Source organism: Amphiura filiformis, chromosome 4 (assembly GCF_039555335.1).
Source record: "Amphiura filiformis chromosome 4, Afil_fr2py, whole genome shotgun sequence".
NCBI lineage: Eukaryota > Metazoa > Echinodermata > Ophiuroidea > Amphilepidida > Amphiuridae > Amphiura > Amphiura filiformis.
In genome coordinates, this window is record NC_092631.1 from 63,762,006 (window position 1) to 63,788,058 (window position 26,053).

General features: G+C 35.6%; 1 protein-coding gene across 1 annotated transcript; it reads left to right on the top strand.

Annotated features, from left to right (window-relative positions):
- The first annotated feature begins 2,024 nt into the window (after nt 1-2,024).
- On the top strand, nt 2,025-16,204 carry LOC140151188 (uncharacterized). Its single transcript, XM_072173440.1, has 3 exons — nt 2,025-2,226; nt 14,448-14,543; nt 15,628-16,204. Exons 1-3 carry the CDS (start codon nt 2,209-2,211, stop codon nt 15,871-15,873), a joined length of 360 nt encoding a protein of 119 aa, XP_072029541.1. The 5' UTR covers nt 2,025-2,208; the 3' UTR covers nt 15,874-16,204.
- Nucleotides 16,205-26,053: the final 9,849 nt, after the last annotated feature.

The window sequence follows — 26,053 nt, forward strand, 5'->3', positions numbered from 1 at the left end:
TGCTCCTGGGTAACACTGCGTTGACTAGCGATATGTCGCTTTCTTCCTTGACTCATTGTCGACGTTGGTTCTCGTTTTAGCGAGTTAACAGGGGAGACCACGTGAAGGTCGCCGACTCCTCCCCCATGCTATCTACAGTAGACAGCATTAAATGACTTCAATATGCTCTACATTAAACAACATTAAGTCGTTAATGCTGTCTACTGTAGATAACATATTAAAATATGCTATCTACATTAGACAGCATTAATAACTTCAATGTGCTAAATACAGTACTAATGAATTATATGCTATCTGCAGTATAGATAGCATTAAATGACCTCAATGTGCTATCTACAGTAGGCCTATATGCCTTCAATAATCAATATTCTGTAAAAAGCATGGAAAGTGGCTTCAATGTGCTATCTACAGTATAATCTTCAATAATTATGGTATAGCAGGCAGTGTTACATGACACTATATAGTAGAGTAGACTGCATGAAATTACTGCAATATGTTATCTTGTAACCGAAGTTTGGAATTAAATCAAAATACTGGACTTACTATTTTTAGCAAAGCTACGTTGCGTGTGATACCATCACACTTCATCAGGCAACTGATCCGCTGGACTGGTCACACGCAACGTAGCTTTGCTAAAAATAGTAAGTCCAGTATTTTGATTTAATTCCAAACTTCATATACTACAACTGGATGACTGAAAACATTCATCAATTTATCTTGTAACCGTTAGCCCCCCCGGCTACATGCTATACGACCCTACCTATTTTGCGGGGTTTTTTCAGCTCATTATGATGAAGACGGTTCATGGTGAGACCGTTCACAGGGCCTTTTCACAACTTGACCCAGGTGGTGGTCGGCGTGCATTCTCTAAATTCAGTAAATTGTCATCGTCAACCGTGTAATTGAATGGGATTATTTTGAAATTTTAAAACGCTTGAAATATCACAAACAAATAGGTCTATGTTAATAAATAATATAAATACAAGCTAAAACCGTTGGGGTTCGATAGGAATGAACCCCACAAAACTAACCAAGTATATGGAAAATGCCATACGGCCGGGCGGTTTCACAAGTTGCCGGCTCGATCATGCCATTCGCCGCCTGACTTGATCGTTCATGGATTTATCATGGATTTATCTAGCGCCCTCGTTATCCATTTTAGAGTGTTTCAACAAATAGCAATCGTTAAAGGGTCGCCAAACATTCGATGTTTGTTTTTTGACGGAAAATCAATTAGGCCTATTTGATTCTGCTAGAAATATATTATCGATTTTACCCAGGGGATTTTACGTCAACAAAAATGCGTAAAGCCTTATTTACATGGAGACTCTATTGCTTGAAATTTAGTTCCAGCAAGGGAGAGTCCCCGTGTATCGGGCCGTGTATATTGGTAATTTTGCCAGGCAAGGCTCCTGGACCTCTGACCTTTCATAGTTTCCTCAAAATAGAACCGGGGCTATTTTTTCAGGACAGTATACACTCTCCAGAGAGTTTTCTCTGGTATGTTGATGACATATGCACACTTTTTGTTATGTATTTACCTGGTTATGGTTTTATAGGTCACATAGGGGCCCCAGATATAGTTGATTGAGGTCATAATTGCTGGACTCTATGTCCCCATGTAAATTGCATCGCCAGGGCAAGTAATCCATCAAAATAAAATTTATGGTTATTATGTAGGCAAGGGTAAAGTCCCCATGTAAATTAGGCTTAAGGTAAACATGACTGGAAATAGAATGAGAATAAATAAAAAGTATACAGCGGGCTTAGGGGACCGTTCACAAACACTTGGGGTGAGGGACCTGATGCAAAAATAGTTCATGGCGAATTTTTTTTTCGCCACCCCCTTTTAGATCTCTAAAATTTCAGGGTCCCCCTTTTTGACATGAAAATTATGGGTCAACCCCATAGAAAAGCATATAAACTCAATTTTCCCTGGAAAATTTGTGGTCAATTTTTCAGGGTCCCCCTTAGGAGGATCCCCCCATTTTGCATCAGGCCCCCCTAAACAAGTGTTTGTGAACGGTCCCTAGCATGCTGGTTTTCTACATAGCAGTCTACCATGCTTGATACGTCATGTGTAAATATTAAAATGTAGGGCCTAAGTGTAAGTGTAAATAATGCACAAAAACCAGGGACAGTTGATTAGTAACCCAGATGTAAAGATCAATCATAATAGCAATACCGGTAGCGGGACCGGTAGCAATAATGGCGGAAGGTGGTCACGTAAGTACGACGATCCCGGGACGACGATATAATAAGTATGCATGCTGGCTGTACAAGTAGCTGGTTTTATTGTATAAAAATATCGGATAAAATGCCACGATAGTACGTCCATAGAAGCTATAGCCTATGTGGTAGCTCGTTCACGTAGCGGTTCCGTTGTCCCACTGGCCGGCCTACTACACCAAACGTAGATTGCATGGCGATCGGAGTGTTACGTCGGATTACCTATGTGGGTGTGGGGGATAGGCTGGGAGGTAATCATCAGCATGTAGTGTGCTCCATTAAGGTGCGGGATTGTAACTATCTAAAGGGTAAGTCCATATGATATCAAGGAGGTCCCCACCTGACCCCCTCAGATTTGCTTTATATTTTAGTCATATGTTGTACCTGTAAAAATATTAAAAACCTGCAAATTTGAGGTCTGTAGCTCTTACGGATTTTCTGTGGCAGCCATTTAAAGTTGAAGTATGGGGGTCTAAATTTGGACTCAAAAGTTGCCCTTTAAATAAATGTCATCTTTGGGAGTCTGTGACTTCTTTACAAAATAAGAGAGAGGTCTGAAACCTTGTATACACACTAACTGCATGCCCAAAATTCGGAAGGTTTAAAAGTCAAAATGGCCACAATATTGAAAATAAATGACTAGATGCGTAGTTATTGGCCCTATTTACTTTAATTTTTATTTTATTTTCAATATTGGGGCCAATTTGACTTTAACCCTTCCAAATTCGGCACATATTTGCAGTACATGCAATCATAAGAAAATGGTCAACTTTGGGCTTGTCGTTTTATATGAAGTCAACCTAGACAATTACTGGGACTTTGCAAAGTTGTAATTTAAGACTAGTAGTCATATAAAAAAAAAGTTTTATAAATTTTGAAGGTGGACCACATCGACTTTGGACCCCTGAAAATGTTGAATTTGCAATAAATTTCATCTTCGTGAGGGCGCTGTTCGAAATGTAAATGAGTTGTGACCTCAATTTTTTGGATATGTATTGTATTTATCCTATATTTAGCATCAGTGACAACAAAAATAATTAATCTGACAAAAATGTGAATTTAGAGGGCTAAACTTGCCAGTTTACAAAACATTACATTTTTTCTTGCATATTTAATGACCCCGTGACACAACACGCAATTACAGATTTTTTTTTTCACTTTTTGACAAATTGGGCATGCAGTTAGTGTGTATACAAGGTTTCAGACCTCTCTCTTATTTTGTAAAGAAGTCACAGACTCCCAAAGATGACATTTATTTAAAGGGCAACTTTTGAATCCAAATTTAGACCCCATACTCCAACTTTAAATGGCTGCCACAGAAAATCCGTAAGAGCTACAGACCTCAAATTTGCAGGTTTTAATATTTTACAGGTACAACATATGACTAAAATATAAAGCAAATCTGAGGGGGTCAGGTGGGGACCTCCTTGATATCATATGGACTTACCCTAAAATATCCTGACAAATATCCAATTAGCTTCAGCTATTAGCTATTAAGATATTTGGATATTATTAAAGGATATTATGGATAATTTGGATAATAGTTGCACCTACTGATATTTTGGATAGGCCTATTTGGATATTTTAGATAATTTGGATATTATCAAGGATATTATGGATATTTATATATTTCAGATATTTGGATATTTTAGATATTATGGCTAATTAAGATATTTTAGATATTTTGGATATTATTATGGCTAATTAGGATAATTTGGATATTTGTTATATTTTTCATATTATTATGGGTCATTTGGATATTTCAGATATTTGGATATTTTAGATAATTTGGCTATTAATAGGTATGTCACAGTGGCTGCACAATAATTCGGTCATACTGTGCACGCATACATAACAGTGAATCAAAAAGCGCGCGGATCAAAGTTGGCCAATTTTTGAAAACATACATGTCAAAAAACGATTTCCTCGTTATGTTTCATTGATCACAATAATTTGTCTTTTTAATATATGGTAGGTGAAACATTTCCTAAATCACTATCAACTCCGCCGAAATTAAACACTGCCTAGTTTAAGAGTTAGGACCTGTTTTATGAATTTTTTTAGATCGTCCATAAATCAATAAATATAGGTCTCTCGAAATAGAGGACCTAGTACCACCGGTCTGAAATACCAGTGTTTGTTATCATGTATTTTTTTTCCTTGGACAATGAGTGAAACACTTCCCTATACCAATTGAAAACTCGGTGCACTTTGGCAATTAACTGCAGTTTCTTTATTCAACATCACAGCAGGTTCATATTTGACAAAATCATGCTGTATGAATAAAACATAAATAAAACATTGAAAAAGTAAAATTACATATGCCTAATTAACATAAGAATGGCATAAATATATAATTAGATGTAATTAGCTAATTTGCATAATTAATGACTTTTTGTGTATTTTTTGTTACCAAATGAAAGAACTTTGGGTACTTATGTGTGCAAAAAAAACCGCATCCTCATATCATGTACGGTTCTCGGTTGGCATTATTTTTGCATATTAATTAGCTGGACTTAGTCATTTTTTAAGCTTTTATTTGTCTGCAGATTGGTCAAAATGGCTAAAATTGTATATTTGGTGGATTTATTACATTTATTCGAGGAGAGATTTTTTAATCTTGTTTTCTTTAACGAAGTCCGGAAAGATATGCAATTAATCTGTGATACTTAAATCAATGCTACCTTTTCAAGTAAGTGTCCGAATAAGCATTACAAATCCCAAAAATTACCATTTTGCCATTTATAGCAATTTGTGGCAGGTTTTCACCCGATTTCCGGGTATCTTCAAGTTGACGTTACATCACATAGGGCCTGCACTTTGGCTCGACATTTGAAAGGGGCGTGAATTCATTTTTGGATACGCCCCTATTATAATTAGGTAATACGCGACTCACACACATTCCCTATATGTATATACATAGTACATGTACCACATGTAGTAAATCTGCCTGCTTTATCTGTATTGTGCCGTTCTTAAGCAAATACGGTAGTTAAACACGATTTCATCAAACATTATAACAATAGCTCTTTTACAGTGTGCAATCATCCCGGGAAATAATTGGGCAATAATAGAGGATGTGCGTGAAATTATTGATTGGCTCCATACAAAGGAATTGAACCGGTGTCCTTCACCGTAATCATGGCGCAATGCAGTGCATTCAATCAAACGTTGTCGTCAACCTATTTGATCGTATAGTGCATTTGTTATGTGTGTGAGACGAGCTGTCGCGGTAGATTGCAATAGCTTGTAATCATGCTTTTGTTGAATGAATTTGAGTACTCCGCCATATTTACGGTATGATACGTCATAATCTAGGTGATTATTTGCATTGGATGTCTTGAATACGCTGGCGAGGTTGTGTAATAATCGGATTAATGCTATAACAGTAGGTGAATACAAGTTTTGAATATATCGCGTTGCAAAGCCCCATTCAGTGATCCCAGCGAAAGTGAAAAAAAATATCAAATTGTTACTTTTATAAAAAAATTTAATGAAAACAATTGGCAAAAAACCCAAGAAAACGGCAGTATTGACGAAGTTGAAGCCCCATTCAAATACATGTAGCTAATTTATATATACTGTCAGTATATAAATTACAGATTCACGTAAATGCATTATTTTTGTCTTAAATAGGCCTACACGGCTTAGGGCTGAACCACTAGCAGAAGACACCAAGTTGATGTTTTATGACCTTTGACATTCTTTTGTGGCGAGTGACATGGTCAGTTCAATTCACGCCGAGTGTCCTTGACAGGTTTAACTCTGCTTCAGTGGTCATGAAAGAATTCAAAAGATAAGCTCTGCCCCAACAATCCCAAGCAATTGTCTGAAACTGCTCTTCGGATGATGTATCATAAGAACTCAGTCGTCAAATGATTTTGTACAAGACTGAGTTCCGCAGTCTTGTACAAAATCTGAATTTTGATGATTTTTACGATCGTCCGGATGAAAAAAAAATCACTGAATGGGCCGTTAGTTCCCTCCTCTCCTTGCACTGGCAATATGAATCAAAGAAAAATAAAGAAAAAATAAATAAAACAAGAAAAAAAAAAAGACAAAGAAAAGAAACAATAAAAGAAAAACAAATATGAAAAGTTCGAACAATATTTGGTTTATAAAATTAATGTGACCGTGATGAGGCTCGAACTCACCACCTTCCGATTTAAAGTTCGAAGCGCTAGTGTACCAAATTCTGATGCCTTACCAAGTGAGCTGTGCTCCTGAGATACGAAATAAAAATAAAATAATACACTGTATACCTGCTTGTGTCGGTAATTGATTTACTTAAATTCCATAATGGTACAGTGCAACAGAGCAAAAATGCCCAAAATTTAAAAGCTATATAATTTATGACCACTATACACTACACATAAAAATACTAATACAAGGGAATTTCAACGTAAGAATCCAAACAATTAAGTACCAACATGCACAGCATTGTCCTTATATCACATTTGGGTTTTAACAAAATGTTATCAAACCTCTACTGTGATTGGCAGCTGCACAAGGCATCTCTTTGATAGTTGATAATGGCCATCCATTCAGCAAGTGGCTACTAACTGACCTTGACAGGCTTGAATGAGCACTGTCATCTGCTACAAAACCATCACACTCTAGGACCTGGTCACTCCATAATGCTACAGGGAGCACAGTACTTTGACAATGGAGTGAAAGACTATTATTATTGATTAGGCGCGGATTTTAAAAGTACAGCTCCTATGCGTGTATAGCAAAAATCATGTAACTAAAGTACTAAATGCATTCTGCAAAATGCGCTCCGACCAATTTATAAAGCATTTCATTAGCTTTAATTCGACATATTGTTTGACATATTTGGAATTATGGTAAATCATTAAATAAAATATTTATTAATTAATCAATTATGTCAATTAATTAAAAAATTTAATGCAAATATGCATATTTCTCTGACAGAATTGTAGGATTTGATAAGAGCCATCTTTCTTGTAAGTTTGATTCTTATAACATACCGGTATCGTATTGCGTCCCGTTATAGTTGCAGAAAAAAAAATACGCGTGCAGGACTCACACACACACACACACACACCCACCCCCCACCCCAGAGGATCGTACCGTTTTACAATCGTATAACATTCATTGGCGCTAGTAGTAGTAAATTCCAATTTTCTTTGCTTTACTTCACTTGTTCTGCTCAAAATTAAAAGGGGACATATCTGACAGTAAAAGCTTACATTTTATGGAAATTATGTTTAACTTTTTGCTTAAACAGCACAAAACAGATAAATCAGACAAATTTACTATACATAGGCCTATACATGTATGGTATGCCAAGGACTGTTTAAGAATATAACATTAGATTTATGATATTTACTTCGAGGACTGTTATATATCAAAAATGTGATGCGATCAAGCAAAATCAGTCGGAACTCGGCCATAATAAATTTTCAGTTTCCTATAGAATAGTAAAACGCATTTACACAGCTGGATTTTGCAGAAAACCCCATTAAAATTGAACAACCAGTTTCAAAGATATGAGCAATTTAAGAGTTTCCAAAACAAGAGGAAACAAAAGGAAAAACTTTCTTTGTTTGGCTATATCTCAAAATCAATATTTCCGAGTTCCGACTGATTTGGCTTGATCGCATCACAAATGTGAAAAATATCAAATTTTAATAATTTGTCATAAAATTTGTATTATATCGTTAATTTCAAACAATGAAATTTATTTGATATCAGAAAGACATTCTTCGTATTCAGAATGCAATTCGATATGTCTGATGTGCTCTCATGTCCCACAAAAATACTATCGAAACGCTCAAAACGCTCATTCCAGATCCCTTAATTTGGTTAATTTTTTTGTTTTTTTTTTCTTTTCTTGTTTTATTTATTTTTTTCTTTATTTTTCTTTGATTTATATTGCCAGGGTAAGGAGAGGAGGGAACTAAAGGCCCATTCAGTGATTTTTAGATTTTTTTTCATCCCGGCGATCGTAAAAATCATCAAAATTCAGATTTTGGATACTAGACTGCGGAACTCAGTCTTCAATGATAGTCAGTAATTTTTATATTTTGGACATTATTATGACTATCATTTGAGGACTGAGTTCTTATGATCCGATCCGAGGAGCAGTTTCAGACAATTGCTTGGGATTATTGGGGCAGAGGTTATCTTTTGAATTCTTTCATGACCACTGAAGCATAGTCAAACCTGTCAAGGACACTCGGCGTGAATTGAAAGACCATGTCACTCGCCACAAAAGAATGTCAAAGGTCATAAAACACCACTTTGGTGTCTTCTGCTATCTAAAGGCCTATGGCTGATTTTGTACCTTTCGTCATTGTCATAGATGTGCTAACATAGCTTGCTAGTGCAGTGGTTCAGCCGAAAGCCGTGTGTCTACAGCTCAACTGATCATACTTTTCCTACATTCGACCTTGCATGATTTTTGAGTTGACACAGTCATGAAAATAACTATAGATACTTGACAAGACCATTAGTAGCCCAGTTCTGAACCTTTTCATTGATCATTCATAACAATAGGTATCTGATGGATCAGTGAAGATAAGAAGGGATTATAATATATCCGTAACCTTGATATTATAGTACATCTCGAGGAAAAAGTGCAATGGACATGTTTTCATTTTATGTTTCAAATATCCCGCGCATGAAAATTGAGTATTTAACCCAAAAATGAAAATGGAACAATTTATTGGAAATCTGTTTTAACAGATTTTTTTGACATCTTTTTCTGCACTGTATTATACCTAAATTAAGAAATTTGATAAACATTCAAAGAAAATATAGGTCATCCAAAAAATTGTGATTTTTACACATTTTGGGGCAAAAAAGGAAAAATAAGCAAAAATATCAAAATCTGTCTAACACTTTCATTCATCAAGTCATAACAAACGGCCTACATGCTTAATTTCTAATAAAATATTGAAATTGTGAAAAATATAGGTATTTATTGATTTTCATGTTTTTTCTTGCAAATATGCTAATAATATGCAAATTATGAAATTGCAAAATAAAGTTTCTACATAGCATACATCTTTCAAGTATGATGTTCAAAATGACAGACATCAAAAAGAGATTCGATGAAATGTAAAGGTGTAGTAACAATTTTGGCATGACCTATATTTTCTTTGAATATTTATCTGGTTAGGCAAAGTACGGTAAGTTGAGCTGTAAGACAAAAAATAATGCATTTACGTGAGTCTGTAATTTATATACCGGTACTGACAGTATATAAATTAGCTACATGTATTTGAATGGGGCTTCAACTTCGTCAATACTGTCGTTTTCCGTTTTGTTTGTTTGCCATTTGTTTTTCGTTAAAAAAATTTATAAACGTAACAATTTGATTTTTTTTTCACTTTCGCTGGGATCACTGAATGGGACTTTATAGCGCGGATTATTCAAAACTTGTTTTTACCTACTGCTAGGCCTATATAGTATTAATCCGATTATTACATAACTTTGCCAGCGTATTCAAGACATAGGTTATGTAGGGCCGATAAACTGTACATGGGTATAGAGGCCCTGCATGCTTTTATCGATTGGCTCCAAACAAAGGATTTGAACCGGTGTCCTTCACCGTAATCACGGCGCAGTAGCCTACAGTCCATTCAATCAAATGTTGTCAGTGTGCGAGACGAACGATGTATAAATCTGGAGGTCACATTATCACTTATGCTTATTGTAAAAAGTTTGTCCAATGCATATACTGTGTGTATTGTTCCCGGGTATTGTCAATGCAGTCAAGCAAACAGGTATTATATTTTGAAAAGGCCGCTATAGTATATTCACAGGGGTGTCTTGAATGGCCAATCATATGGGACATAATCAAATTGCAGTGACTGCTTCCTTTGTTACCACATGTCAGTCATCTTGTGATTATTGGACCATGTAAACCTGGAAAAAACGAGCCAAAGTGCAGGCCCTATGCTTTGCATTATCCGATTTCAATTCTGTTTTTTGTTTTTTGAAGCATTCATAACGATGATTCAATTAAAAGCGTCAAATAACATGTTTCTGCTGCGCTTATTTTTGGGGTGATATACCTACTATTAATGGCTATTTTGGATAATTTGGATATTTTGGATATTATTATGGCTATTTAGGATAATTTTGATATTTTAGATATTTTGTATATTATTAGGGCTATTTAGGATATTTTGGATATTATTATGGCTAATTAGGATAATTTGGATATTTCTGATATTTTTCATATTATTATGGATATTATTAGGGCTATTTTGGATAATTTGGATATTTTGGATATAATTATGGATAATTTGGATATTTCTGATATTTTTCATATTATTATGGGTCATTAGGATAATATGGATATTTCAGCTATTTGGATATTTTAGATAATTTGGATATTATTAGGGCCATTTTGGATAATTTGGATATTTTAGATATTTTGGATATTATTATGGCTAATAAGGATAATTTGGATATTTCTGATATTTTTCATATTATGGGTCATTAGGATAATTTGGATATTTCAGCTATTTGGATATTTTAGATAATTTGGATATTATTAGGGCTATTTTGGATCATTTGGATATTTTAGATATTATTATGGCTAATTAGGATAATTTGGATATTTCTGATATTTTTCATATTATTATGGGTCATTAGGATAATTTGGATATTTCAGATATTTTAGATAATTTGGATATTATTAGGGCTATTTTGGATAATTTGGATATTTTGGATATTATTATGCCTAATTAGGATAATTTGGATATTTCTGATATTTTTCATATTATTATGAGTCATTAGGATAATTTGGATATTTCAGCTATTTGGATATTTTAGATAATTTGGATATTATTAGGGCTATTTTGGATAATTTATATATTTTAGATATTTTGGATATTATTATGGCTAATTAGGATAATTTGGATATTTCTGATATTTTTCATATTATTATGGGTCATTAGGATAATTTGGATATTTTAGATAATTTGGATATTATTAGGGCTATTTTGGATAATTTGGATATTTCAGATATTTTGGATATTATTATGGCTAATTAGGATAATTTGGATATTTCTGATATTTTTCATATTATGGGTCATTAGGATAATTTGGATATTTCAGCTATTTGGATATTTTAGATAATTTGGATATTATTAGGGCTATTTTGGATAATTTGGATATTTTAGATATTATTATGGCTAATTAGGATAATTTGGATATTTCTGATATTTTTCATATTATGGGTCATTAGGATAATTTGGATATTTCAGATATTTGGATATTTTAGATAATTTGGATATTATTAGGGCTATTTTGGATATTGAGATATTTTGGATATTATTATGGCTAATTAGGATAATTTGGATATTTCTGATATTTTTCATATTATGGGTCATTATAGGATAATTTGGATATTTTGGATATTTTAGATAATTTGGATATTATTAGGGCTATTTTGGATATTTGAGATATTTTGGATATTATTATGGCTAATTAGGATAATTTGCATATTTCTGATATTTTTCATATTATTATGGGTCATTAGGATAATTTGGATATTTCAGATATTTGGATATTTTAGATAATTTGGATATTATTAGGGCTATTTTGGATATTTGAGATATTTTGGATATTATTATGGCTAATTAGGATAATTTGGATATTTCAGATATTTGGATAGATAATTTGGATATTATTAGGGCTATTTTGGATATTTGAGATATTTTGGATATTATTATGGCTAATTAGGATTTCGTTGTTAAATAAACATATCTCGAAATTGGAACAAGCAAATTGAACAGAACAAACGGCATTTGAGAGCTATGACTGCGCCCGTGACACTGATGTAAACATTAGGCCGTATAAAATTAATGTTTTGGTTCTCGTCCAGAAGATTTTCATGAATTGATGAGGAGGAGGTGTTTTTTTTTTTTTTTTTTTTTTCAATGTAAAATTAGCATTGTCAGTAGTTTTCGGTCTTCTCCAACAGTGCTCGAGGAAACGATGAGGCCTTTTTTTTTTTTTTTTTTCAAATGTGAGATTCTGAGGGATAAACCCCCTAGAGTACCACAAAAAGACTTGGAAGTGATGCTTGTTCTCTAATAAACTTATTCATATGTATGAAGATTTCATAAATCATTCCAAAGTCTAAAAAAATTGAAAAATCTATAAAAAAAAAAAAAAAATCTGACAAATCCCAGAAATTGAGGAGGGAGGGACGAGAACCAAAATATTAATTTTACACGGCCTTATATCACAACAGTAATTTTGTAATTGCCAAAGAGGGCGCTTTTCACTTACACAATTTGTTTTGAGACAGGCTGTATATGTATATATAACTACATTAATACATTCACATACAATATGCGTCGTTCTTTAAAAGTCTTTTTCAACTATATCCATCGTTTAGGATTATACTACATGTATTATGAACTAGAAGACAACATGCATGATCCATCATTCTAGGCTGTTCATTAAATGGTTCTCAGGCATATTAATTTCACATCTTTTATGAACTAACACAACATGCATGATGTATGCGTCGTTCTTGAGCTAATATTAATTAGCAGATATTTTGGCTAATTTAGATAATAGCTAAATATCTGATAATATCTTAATATCCATCACTTACTAAGTAAAAAAATTCAATAAAAATTTTATAAGTTCCTAATATCCAAATATCTGATATATCGGATATTTGAGATAATATCTAAATATTATTAGCAGATATTTTGGCTAATTTAGATAATAGCTAAATATCTGATAATATCTTAATATCCATCACTTACTAAGTAAAAAAATGCAATAAAATTTTTTTACAAGTTCCTAATATCCAAATATCTGATATAGCGGATATTTTAGCTAATATCCAAATTAGCAGATATTTTGGCTAATTTAGATAATAGCTAAATAGCCGATAATATCTTAATATCCATCACTTAGTAAGTCAAAAAATTTCAATAACAATTTTATAAGTTCCTAATATACAAATATCTGATATAGCGGATATTTTAGCTAATAGGCCTATCCAAATTAGCAGATATTTTGGCTAATTTAGATAATAGCTAAATAGCCGCTAATAGCTTAATATCCATCACTTACTAAGTACAAAAATTTCAAATTTTTTTTTTTTTGTAAGTCCCTAATATACAAATATCTGATATAGCGGATATTTTAGCTAATATCCAAATTAGCAGATATTTTGGCTAATTTAGATAATAGCTAAATAGCCGATAATATCTTAATATCCATCACTTAGTAAGTCAAAAAATTTCAATAACAATTTTATAAGTTCCTAATATACAAATATCTGATATAGCGGATATTGTAGCTAATATCCAAATTAGCAGATATTTTGGCTAATTTAGATAATAGCTAAATAGCTGCTAATATCTTGATATCCATCACTTACTAAGTCAAAAATTTCAATTATAATTTTATAAATTCCTAATATACAAATATCTGATATAGCGGATATTGTAGCTAATATCCAAATTAGCAGATATTTTGGCTAATTTAGATAATAGCTAAATAGCTGATAATATATTAATATCCATCACTTACTAAGTAAAAAAAAATTCAATTAAAATGTTATAAGTTCCTAATATACAAATATCTGATATAGCGGATATTGTAGCTAATATCCAAATTAGCAGATATTTTGGCTAATTTAGATAATAGCTAAATAGCTGATAATATCTTAATATCCATCACTTACTAAGTAAAAAAATTCAATTAAAATTTTATAAGTTCCTAATATAGGCCTACAAATATCTGAAATATCGGATATTGTAGCTAATATCCAAATTAGCAGATATTTTGGCCAATTTAGATAATAGCTAAATAGCCGATAATATCTTAATATCCATCACTTACTAAGTAAAAAATTGCACAAAAAATTTGCTAAGTCCCTAATATACAAATATCAGATATTTTAGATAATATGAGATATTATGATCCACAAAAATAGCCAAAAACAACCTTGTAACTATCTAAAATAGCAGATTTTTCACCCTATACTACAACACACAAATTATCCAAATTATCTAAAAATTAAAAAAAAAAGTTACAATCTCGCACCTAACTCGTAGTGTGGGGGTAGTGTTACACTTACAGAGATCACATCTGCAATGATTCCGAGGTGCAAGGTCACCTCACCACCGTGATAAAGTTACATAGGCCTACTCAATAATAGTAAAATGTCCTATCAACTCTACGATCATTATTTTATCACTATATTTCAGAGCGAGTTTTGCCAAGTAAAGATTACCAATAACAAGAAAGCTTCAGGCTTCTCCGTTACAATCACCCAGCATATTTGCATCTTCGCCGAAAGAAATGTAAGTGAAATCGAACATACGTCGTACATGCATGTAGTTTCATATTAAATCAGAAGTAAGACTAGCCTATGGTTTATGTCCATAATAATACAAAAGAAAATTTTCACAGCATCCCAGAATACACCATGTGCTGTAGGCCTACTGACATGTCACTTAGGCCTATGTGAAATTAATGTTCTTTTAAGGGATTGGATATTGACGTTTTACGAGTTTGCACAGTATTTTTTGTGGGAGCTGAGAGTGCACCAGACCTATCGAATATTCGAATTGCATTCTGAATACGATGAATACCCCTTTGATGTCAAATAATTTGGATTAAAAAAAATTTAATACAAATTTCATGACAATATTTTAAATTTTTTGATATTTAACAGTCCTCAAAGTAAACTTTATAAATCTAATGATATGTAGGGCCTATAGCATAAAGTGTGTGTAGCTGAGACGAAAAGCCGACGATCAATTGAAAATGTTCACCCCACCTTTCATATTGAAGATATACATTTTTTTCCCAAAAAGACCTAAATTTGTTGTTGTTTTTGAGAAAAAATCCATATCTTCATTACGATAGGTCAACATTTTCAATTGATCGTCGGCTTTTCATCCCAGCTACATACATTTTAAGTACATATCATTAGATTTATAAAGTTTACTTCGAGGACTGTTAAATATCAAAAATATCAATTTTTCATCATTTGCCATAAAATGTGTATTATATTGCGAATTTCAAAAAAATCAAAATTATTTGATATCAGGACATTCTTCGCATTCAGAATGCAATTCTGTATGTCTCATGTGCTCTCATGTCCCACAAAAAAAAAATGCTGAGCGAACATCCATACCCCAGCCCTTAATGTGTAACTTCACACTGAAATGGATTTGTTCACCTAGGAACTATGTCGTATAATGGGCGAACTTCGCTTTTCCGAAGGTTCGCTATTCCGAAGGTTCACTATTCCGAAAACTAAAAAGGTTCTCTATTACGAAGGTTCTCTATTCCGAAACAGTCAGACTTTGATAGTTGACAAAATAATGAAATGTTAACGAAAACTGTTAAAACCATTCACTGTGTTTCCTTTTGCTTCAGGTTGTGGCCAGTTTAAAGACCTATGCAGAACAGAGGCTTGTCAAACGCGAAGTGAAATTGAAAGACAACGGTGGAAGTTTGGAGATAATCGGAAAGGGACAGGATGGTGTACTTACTGAGAATCAAGAAAACGAGCTATTTAAATATATATGCAAAGAATTTGGTTTCAAGTTAATAACATCGCATGGTTTTGCTATAGGAGCCGCTGGAGACTGCCCCTGTACTACCTGGATGTTTGCCAAATGATTATTCAACTTTTTGAATAAAAATTCCCTTGAAAAGAGAAGTGTGGAATCAGTAAATTCTTTGAAAAATGTAGAAGACTTATAGAAAACATTTGGTTCTATCTTAGATCATAGAAAGAAAGAGTGTAGTTATGAATAGATATTACATTGTATTACGTTGTAAATGTTGACATGTCAAATTCCAAAAGAGTGCCAAACTGCGGCCGTTTATCATTTCTGACTCTAAGAACCTGAACTTGACTGAACCTGAAGCTCCACATCAGCGGACCGAGTAGCCTATACTAGTCAGTGCTTCCCCGGGTAGGCAATTTGTACACCTGGAGTATAAGAACGTTATACAAAAATGAATGGAGGAAGCAACAACGGGAGATGAGGAGATAAAATTTAAGAAGCTAGAAAAGGAAGAGAAAAAAGTGAGGAGAAAAGAAAAGCAGGAGGAAACGAAAAGAAATAAGTACGTAGGCCGATACCTAAAATAAAAAGCTTAAATCGACGTCCTTCATGAAAACAATCAGAAAATTGTAAGTTAATTTGCATGTTAAAAATGGCATTGAAGTAGGCCTATGACAATCTACAATATGGAATGTTTAAAGAGATAGTTGAGTAGCTTAATTTATATAGCTGTAGGGCCTATATGTATAACTCAAACAAATGTAATAATTGAATCTTTCTGGAAAAAATAATGATATATACGACAAATGTGTCCCAAAAGAAGATGAAAAAATGTCCTTTAATCTAAAAATACACCCAAGTCACCGTAGATATCTCATGGTCTTTTGAAAAGCATAATGAGAAAAAATATATTGTATAAAACAAAAAGACCGATAGAAGTATAGAAACATGCAAATTAAATTCTACGCTGTCTTCAGTGGTCTTTAGCAAAGATATGTGAACACTTTTGGTATTTTTATGGATTAAAATATAATTTTATTTGCTGACAACACTACAATATTTAACTTATGATTCTATACTATAATATGTAACACTTAGATGAATAATAAGTTAAGGAAAGATTGTAACTGGTTCAAACGAATAAATTAAGATTATCACCTATATTAGAGATATATACCAGATGGATGTAGGCTAAACAATGCACACAAAGCCAAGCTGTTGGGAATCACATGATGAAAATATTACATGGAAAAACAAATTGAAAATTTATGTAAATGTTCTAAAAATATTGGGGATTTAAACAAGCACTAATCATTTTTACCTAAAAACACGATGTTTCAGCTATTTTTATGTACAAAAGCGTTAAATGATATATCAATTCATCGGGAAAACCATAATGATAACGCCAGAAATAAGAATATTTTCAACAATCCCCATGCGAAGGGGGAAACCATATTGACAACGGGTCCAAATGATGGTTGCCAATACTTTTAAATATGTCACATAAAACAGGTAAATTGTTTTCTTAATCAAATGTATTCTACACGATGATATACTCGTGTTTGTTTATATTTTATTTTCAATCAATTTAATTTGTTATGTCATTTACATGCTTACATTTAGTTCTGCGGGTGAGAAGTTGTGGATATGATTTGTTTTAGCAACTTTGCTCTCAGCCGTACCTCCATCTTATTTTGCTGTGTTTATTTGATAGTTGTACAGGGGTGTGTTTGTATGGTTGAAATAAAATGAATATGAATACTGTTTAAGAGCTAACAGGTAGCTTTATTACTTACAAATATTCTAAGTCTTTTATTTACATTTAATATTTGCTTGTTCTGTTTGTGAATAACTTGCTCGGTAGGCTCCCGGCGTATTCAATCTATCAAAATAAGGAACCGTTCAATATTTTGGACGGTGGAGGGTGGGAGTTTTGACAAAAAATCGACAAAAAACCTCGGATTCCTCCATTGTTTTTCCCCTTTTCCCATTAAACTTAATATGGTTCAATAAAAAAGAATTCTCTCCCTATAAAACGCCCAAAAAATTTGAATTTCCCCTTTTAAAACTACCATTCCCCCTGTCATAAATATTGAACGGTCCCTTCATGAAAAGGAATAGAACTATAGAATGTGTGATCATTGGCGGCGCTATTTATACTAGGGGATAGACAAGTGTATACCGCCATTATTTTAAAGCATCAGAGAAAAAAATGAGCATCAAATACGTTTTCTGAAAACGTTTAATCATTAAACAAGAGCTATAACTCATAGGCCTATTATGAAATTAAATTTAAAACCCAGCAAACTTTCGACATACTTCGCAAAAGGTTATATTATATGCCCCTTGTCAACAGAAAACATGTAGACTGCCCCGTAGACTGCATATACTGTAATAAAAGTATACGGCTTACCAGGAACGGATTGGTCACTCATGGACCAATTGATTGATTGTATGCTTGATGAGCGTTACGTGGTAAAGATTAGCGGCTCTGTGATTGGTTGTTTGAAAATTAGCGGCTCTGTGATTGGTTGTTTGAAAATAGAGAGCACCACATACGACGTGGTAAAGATTAGCGGCTCTGTTATTGGTTGTTTGAAAATAGAGAGCGCCCATACGACTTTTGCCTTTGCCGTCATTTCTACTTCTATTGATAGTAGAAGTTTCATTACCTAGCTGGGGGGTTTTCAACCCCCCAAGCTAGGTCCTGTTTTTCTATGGGGGTTTACACCCCTAGGTACTGTAATGCTCTCCGATTCTTACCTAGCTGGGGGGTTTACACCCCCCAGCTAGGTACTGTAATGCTCTCCGATTCTTACCTAGCTGGGGGGGTGACACCCCCCAGCTAGGTACTGTAATGCTCTCCGATTCTTCTTTACCTAGCTGGGGGGGTTTACACCCCCCCAGCTAGGTATTCTAATGCTATCCGGTTCTGCTTTCTTCTGGCAACAAAAACTAGGTAATTTCAAAATGCTTCTCCTCCTACATGTTACACCCTACAATTACGTAACTTGCACATATGTATCGCCTATATCCAGTGCCTATATGGTGCAAACAGAATTGGGATCAAAGGTCATTAAAGGGCATTTTCGGTATATAACCAAATATCTTCAAAATGCTTCTTCTGCCACATATTACATAGCACAATGACGTCACTTACACATGTGCATCGGCTTTACCCAGTGCCCATACCTTGCACACAGAATTGGGGTCAAAGGTCATTAAGGGGTAAAATCTTACAATTGCATTATCTGGACATCTGTAAGGAGTATGGGGCTCAAACTCGATACAATAAATCTCATGAACAGGGGAACATTTTGCGGGGGTCAGGTCAAAGGTCATGCAGAGGTCAAATTTTAGAAACGCATTTCCTGGACATCTGTAAGGGGTACGGGGCTCAAACTTGGTGACAACAAACTTAATGATCAGGGGAACATGTTGGAACACTTTGCAGGGGTCAGGTCAAAGGTTATCTGGGGTCAAATCTTTATAACTTAATTTTCTGGTTATCTGCAAGGGTATGGGGCTCAAACTCAGTGACAACAATCTCATGACCAGGGGAACATTTTGCAGGGGTCAGGTCAAAGGTCATGTAGAGGTCAAATTTTCTAAATGCATTTTCTGGACATCTGTTAGGGGTACAGGGCTCAAACTCCACAACAACAAACTTACTGACCTGGGGAACATTTTGGAACACTGTGCAAGGGTCATGTCAAAGGTCATCTGGGGTCAAATCGTAGAATTTCATTTTCTGGATATCGGTAAGAGGTACGGGGCTCAAACATGGTGACAACAAAACTCAAGACCAGTTGAACATTATGGAACATCATGCATAGGTCAGGTCAAAGGTCATCTGGGGTCAAATCTTAGAATTGAATTTTTGGACATCTGTTAGGAGTACGGGACTCAAACTCGGTGAAAACAAACCCCATGACCAGGGAGCATTTTTGGAACATTTTGTAGGGGTCAGATACCTCCACAACACCAACATGCCCCAGCTAGGTTTGTGGTCTATGACCACCATTTGCCACTAGTTCTTTCTTTCTTTCTTTCTTCTGGCAACAAAAATTTCAAAATGCTTCAAAATGCTCCTCCTACATGTTACACCCTACAATTACGTAACTTGCACATATGTATCGGCTATATCCAGTGCCCATAGGGTGCAAACAGAATTGGGATCAAAGGTCATTAAAGGGGCATTTTTGGTATATAACCAAATACCTTCAAAATGCTTCTTCTGCCACATATTACATAGCACAATGATGTCCCTTACACATGTGCATCAGCTTTACCCAGTGCCCATCACTTGCACACAGAATTGGGGTCAAAGGTCATTAAGGGGGTAAAATCTTACAATTGCATTATCTGGACATCTGTAAGGGATATGGGGCTTAAACTCAGTGACAACAAATCTCATGATCAGGGGAACATTTTGCAGGGGTCAGGTTAAAGGTCATGCAGAGGTCACATTTTAGAAATGCATTTCCTGGACATCTGTAAGGAGTACGGAGTTCAAACTTGGTGACAACAAAGTTAGTGATGTGGGAAACATTTTGGAACACTTTGCAGGGGTCAGGTCAAAGGTTATCTGGGATCAAATCTTATAATTTCATTTTCTGGATATCTGTAAGGGGTATGGGGCTCAAAATCAGTGACAACAAATCTCATGACCAGGGGAACATTTTGCAGGGGTCAGGTCAAAGGTCATGCAGAGGTCAAATCTTAGAAACGTATTTTCTGGACATCTGTAAGGGATACGGGCTCAAACTCGTTGACAACAAACTTGATGACCAGGGGAACATTTTTGCAACATATTGCAGGGGTCAGATACCTTCACAACACCAACACGCCCAGCTAGGTTTGTGGTCTATGACCACCATTTGCCACTAGTATTTTTTTGCAAAGTAAATCACAACTCGCCAATACTATATTCCACAAAATTGGACATTAATGTATTCGGATCACTGAGGTGTGTCCAAATGTATCAATTTCTTTGGGCCTAAACTCATCAATTGTTATACCGTTACGGTCGGTTCATTCAGGGATAGACATGGAATAGTTTTAAGGTGACAGAGAACAGGTGTGTAGTTCGATTCCAAAACCATTCATACCTATCACCTGTTTTTATCTGTATTATCATGCGATTGGCCCGTGGTACCTTATACGACTTTTTATTTCAATGAATATGATGAGATTGACTCTGCCATGAGTGACATTGTATTGTATACCCTCTATTGCTTTAGACTTGACCAAGTCTTTTGACATGGTTAGAACAGTAAAATTAATTTTCAGTGAAAATTCATGTAGACTGTATTGCCTAAATTACTAAAGTTATAATGGGTGTGCGATATTATCATTATCAAGATATCATAGGCCTATTATTTTGTATTTAACATAGGCTCTACTTTACAGTTAACATAGTAGGCCTACTTTATGAAGTAGTGTCAATGAATCATCAAAAATGAAAATTCATGTAGGCCTATATACCAAAATTATTAAGTTCAAAATCTTCCAAACAAGATATAAAAGGTATAACTTACGAGGGCACTATTTTGGTGCCACAGCTGCATGCATGTAATCTAAGACCAATTTTAGGATATTGAGTTTGGATCTATGATTTGGTCAGTTTCCTAAAACTTGTGAGTACACTATTTTGGTCCTACATGTATGTAATCTAACCAGCGCACTGAATGGTCTATTGTTCTATTGTGTCCGATTTGAGCGCTGACATATTGGAAAATGTTGCCAATCAATATTCATGAGAGTGTACATTCAACGTCCAATTTTCGAAATTGGGTGACTTGTGCTTGGCAGGTGTAAAATACATCTGACTGGGCGTTTTAAATACGTAACGCATAAAGGCATTGACATCATCGAATGGCTGCCTATAGTGCTGTTCACAGTGCTGTTAGTGTTAGGCCTTTGTGGGAGGGGGGGTGCTGTGTTTAGTTTCTATAATAATTATTATAAGGCCTACATTTATTTGTTATTCCTTTCTTTTCCTTTCTCTGTACTTATTCTTTCCTTGCTAAAGTATCACTCCCTCTTCTTATCTCCCTTCCCTTCTCCATCCCCTCATACTTTTGTCCCTCTTTCTCTCTTCCTCCAGCCCCCTCTCATTCTTCATGTCCACTCCTCCACCTCTTCCTCCCTCATCCCCTCCCAAGACCTCTCACAAAAGAGCTGCCCCCCCTTCAGTACGCCACTGTTTATGACATTCTCCTTCTTAAAATAAAATAAAATGTCAATTTGTGAAACAACTTTAATATAGGCCTATACCGGTATACTTATTATATGTTACATGTAGGCCTATACGTAGTTATTACCATTATACAGTAATAGACATGCGGACATGGCAGCCTTGATATGTAATCATTCAGCAAGCGCATTCAATTTATTTAAATGAAGCACCTACAGTCAGTGGGGTGACAACGAACTGCATCAGCGGCTAATGTGTGCCTTTTGAGCTTACGGCTACTCAATTACACCCTTGAGTGGTATAACAACAAAAGGTACTTTTCGTTATAGCAAGCGCTTTCACGCGACTTCCGTTTGATCACTTATTGACAGTAGTCTGCTAGGTAAAGCGTTAATACACTGTCTGGACAGCTTACCGATTTAATGGTGGAAGCCCTTTGTCCCAAACAAAAGGTACCTTTCGATGAATAGCTTCTCAGATTTCAAATCGGCACAAGTGTACAATGCGTTACATAATCTATTGCCTCTCCATTCTTAATAGCTCCATGAATCTAACAGTATGGAAAGTGGTGCCAGGTGCAATGCTAGCCATTTATTTACATGTAAACACTAAAGAAACCACCATGAGGTAATATCAGCACATTTAGACCTATATTTATTGAAAACTGGATTTGACCAGGGATATGAGACAACACAACGTGGGGGGGGCATATAAAGCAATTGTTGAATAGGCCTATATTGTGTGCTTTCCTGTGACTTATCGACCCAAAGCCTTGGGCCAAGGCTACTTTAATTGCTTTAAGCAATGCGTAATGTAAAGCCAAAATATTTATTATTCAAGGTCTGACCGTCTGTTAACGACATGACAACAGACACGCCCCCGGTACAAAAAGCTGTAGCTTGTAAAAGATACTGTTTATGGCAAAAAACATTAAAAAATGATACTTTAAGGTATTGTTTTGTTAATTTTTGTATGGCACATCATACATGTGCTGAGGTAAAAAAGGTAATAATTTTGTTTTTGACCCCTGACTCACCTGCCATTCCAAAACACCCCTTAACGCGGCTTTTGGCTTTACCAGTAGCAAGTTATTTTAGCACAGCTATATGTTACTATCTAACATAACAAATGTGCAAAAAGCAGAATTTGTATGATTGTTACAATTCTCCGAATGAGCAATTCGCTGAATATGCCTTTAAGTATATGAACAGCATCGCTCCACACAGAATCAACTTTCCACTTTATTGGCACAAAAGCTGCTCGGATTACGTGGAACTGGTTTAAAACTCCATGCAGATGTTTATTAAATAGTTATTGCCAACGACTTATTGGCGTGTCCGGGAGGCGTTATTTCTTTCTGCAACCATAATGGGCCGCAATGCGATAACACATAGTACATACATGTAATTAATAGGCCTATGAGGCTAGATATAACACGAGTTTATTACCATTATTATTTCCTCTTACTTAATAAAATAAAAAGAAATCGATAGAATTAAAATTCTTTAACGGTTTACCTGGGGTTCGAACCCACAACCTTTGTATCCATAGTCTAATGCCTACACGACTGTGCTATGATTCGTTGTGCCAGAAAGGTGTTTGTTTATGATACTTATTGATTACGGAATAAACTGCATACACACAATATACTATTACTAGTATAATAAGTACGAATATAATCCTAACCCTAACCCTAATCCCTAACCCTAACCCTAACCCTAACCCTAACCCTAACCCTAACCCTAACCCTAACCCCTAACCCTAACCCTAAACCCTAAACCCTAACCCTAACCCTAACCCTAACCCTAACCCCTAACCCTAACCCCTAACCCTAACCATAAGACCTTAACCCTAAGACCCTAACCCTGACAATAATGAACCTTGCCTCGGACTATGCGGTTAGTGATATATTGCGGCCCATTATGGTTGCAGAAAGAAATTACGCGTCCGGGAGGGGCTTTGGAAAAGAAGGTGAGAAAGAGAAGGGAAGAGAAAAAAGGTGTGAAAAGAAGAGAGAGAGAGAGAGAGAGAGAGAGGGAGAGAGAGAGAGAGAGAGAGAGAGAGAGAGAGAGAGAGAGAGAGAGAGAGAGCATAATAATTCATCAATCAGACACTCGGTAAAATCATGAGAGGGGTCATTCCACCACATATCCATAATTTTTCTAGGGCCTTGTCAAGCCCCCCTCCCGGGGTACAAGTTTTCTGGACACACCTACGTAGAGTTCATTATATAATTAGGCCTATTGCGGGGAACTATCGAGGTTGGACGAGTTTGTGTAGAATTCAATTTGAACAGCAACTTCCATTTATCACTGATTTTGTTACTTATTTTTACCATAAAAGCCATTTGAAGCCATTCTCACCCAAGGTCCTAGTTAGAAAAAAGTCATGTTCTTACCTAATGCCCACCCCTTAAAAGTTGCATGACCCTTGGTGTTCCGAGTATATCAACGGCTTTGTGACAACGGCTTTGTGACTCAGAATCCAGGATTTGAGTGTCCCAGGAGACATTACTCTGAACTTTACCCCTATCATCATGATAAGACTACTCGGTAAGAACACATGGTTCACGCATTCAACATCATTAGGGAATCATCATAAGATTTCAAGGGGTGGGGGTGGGGGATATTTAGTTTTTTGAAACACAAAAGTTTTGTCGCTCCATCTGAGTATTAACAAAGTAAAAAAAAATCCAAACAAACATGAAAACAAAATTGCAAGTATAACAATAACTTTAAAGATTCAATACGTTTTGAAAAGGTGTCTTCTAAGGGCTGTGCAATAATTATGAGCCCTGGGGAGGGTAAAAATGGGGGGGGGGGCAAGAATTTTTGGCAAGCCGAGGGGGGTGGAAGCAATTTTGGCAAGCCGAGATGGGGGGGCAAGCGATTTTGGCACGCATTCATGGGGCACCTTTTTAATAAAGCGCTCTAAAAAGGCTTAGGAAAACAGTAAGGAAACGCTTGAATATGCAAATTTTCCTGTTCGCTACGCTCGCAAGGAGCTGTCCAATAATTATGAGCCCTGGGGAGGGTAAAATTGGGTGGGGGGAGACATTTTTGACAAGCCGGGGGGGGCAAGTGATTTTTGGCACACATTCTTGGGGCGCCTTTTAAATAAAACACTATAAAAAGGCTTAGCTAAACCGTCACTAAACGCTTAAATATGCATATTTTCCTGCTCGATGTGCTCGCAAAACGTATCTAGACCATTTAAAGTTTGCAAATTGGGATTGCCAATTTTTTGGCGGGCCGAGAGCGGGGAAAGCGATTTTTGGCGGGCCGAGAGGGGGGGCAAGCGATTTTTGGCGAGACGTTTGGGGGCTCATAATTATTACACAGCCCCTAAACTTGGAGCAATTAAAGCTAAAAGCGCGCGAAAATGTGCATTTAATTATTTTCAAGTCCATCGAGAGGTATAAAAAAAAACCAAATTGCTCATTGAGTGGTATTATTATAGAAACCACTCAGGGTGGTGCAATAATTATGTGTACCCCGAAGTGAATTATAGGGGGGGCAAAGATTTTGGCAGGCCAAAGGGGGGCAAGCATTTTTGGCAGGTCGAAAGGGGGGTCAAGCGATTTTGGCAGGTCGAAAGGGGGGGCAAGCAATTTTGGCACAGATATTTTGGGCACCGTTTCTATATTACGCCCTAAAAGGCGTAGGAAAACGTTACGAACACGTTCAAATATGCAAAATTTCCTGCTCGCTGCGCTCGCATTATATGTTAAGACAATTTAAGGTTTTAAATTCGGGTTCCCCAAAATCTTGCATGTGTAAGGGGGGGGCAAAGATTTTTGGCACGTTGAAAGGGGGGCAACGGTTTTTGGCACGTCGAAAGGGGGGGCAAAGGTTTTTGGCACGGCCAAAGGGGGGGCAAGCGATTTTGGCAGACCATTTTGAGAATTCACCCCCGGGGGTACACATAATTATTGCACCACCCCTCACTGGGGCAGTGGCGTAACTGGTGGGCGGGAGACCTTTGATTGTTACCATTCGCAGCCTAAAGACTCCTTTTTACCGATACGTCGCCAGCTCCCAAAGACCCACCACCCAGCAAACACAAAAACGTTTTTAAAACGTATTAAATA

What these genes read in the sequence shown, in the direction of transcription:
- LOC140151188 (XM_072173440.1), top strand. An exon ending in GCATCTTCGCCGAAAGAAAT is followed by an intron (nt 14,544 to 15,627) that starts GTAAGTGAAATC and finishes CTTTTGCTTCAG; the next exon opens with GTTGTGGCCAGTTTAAAGAC.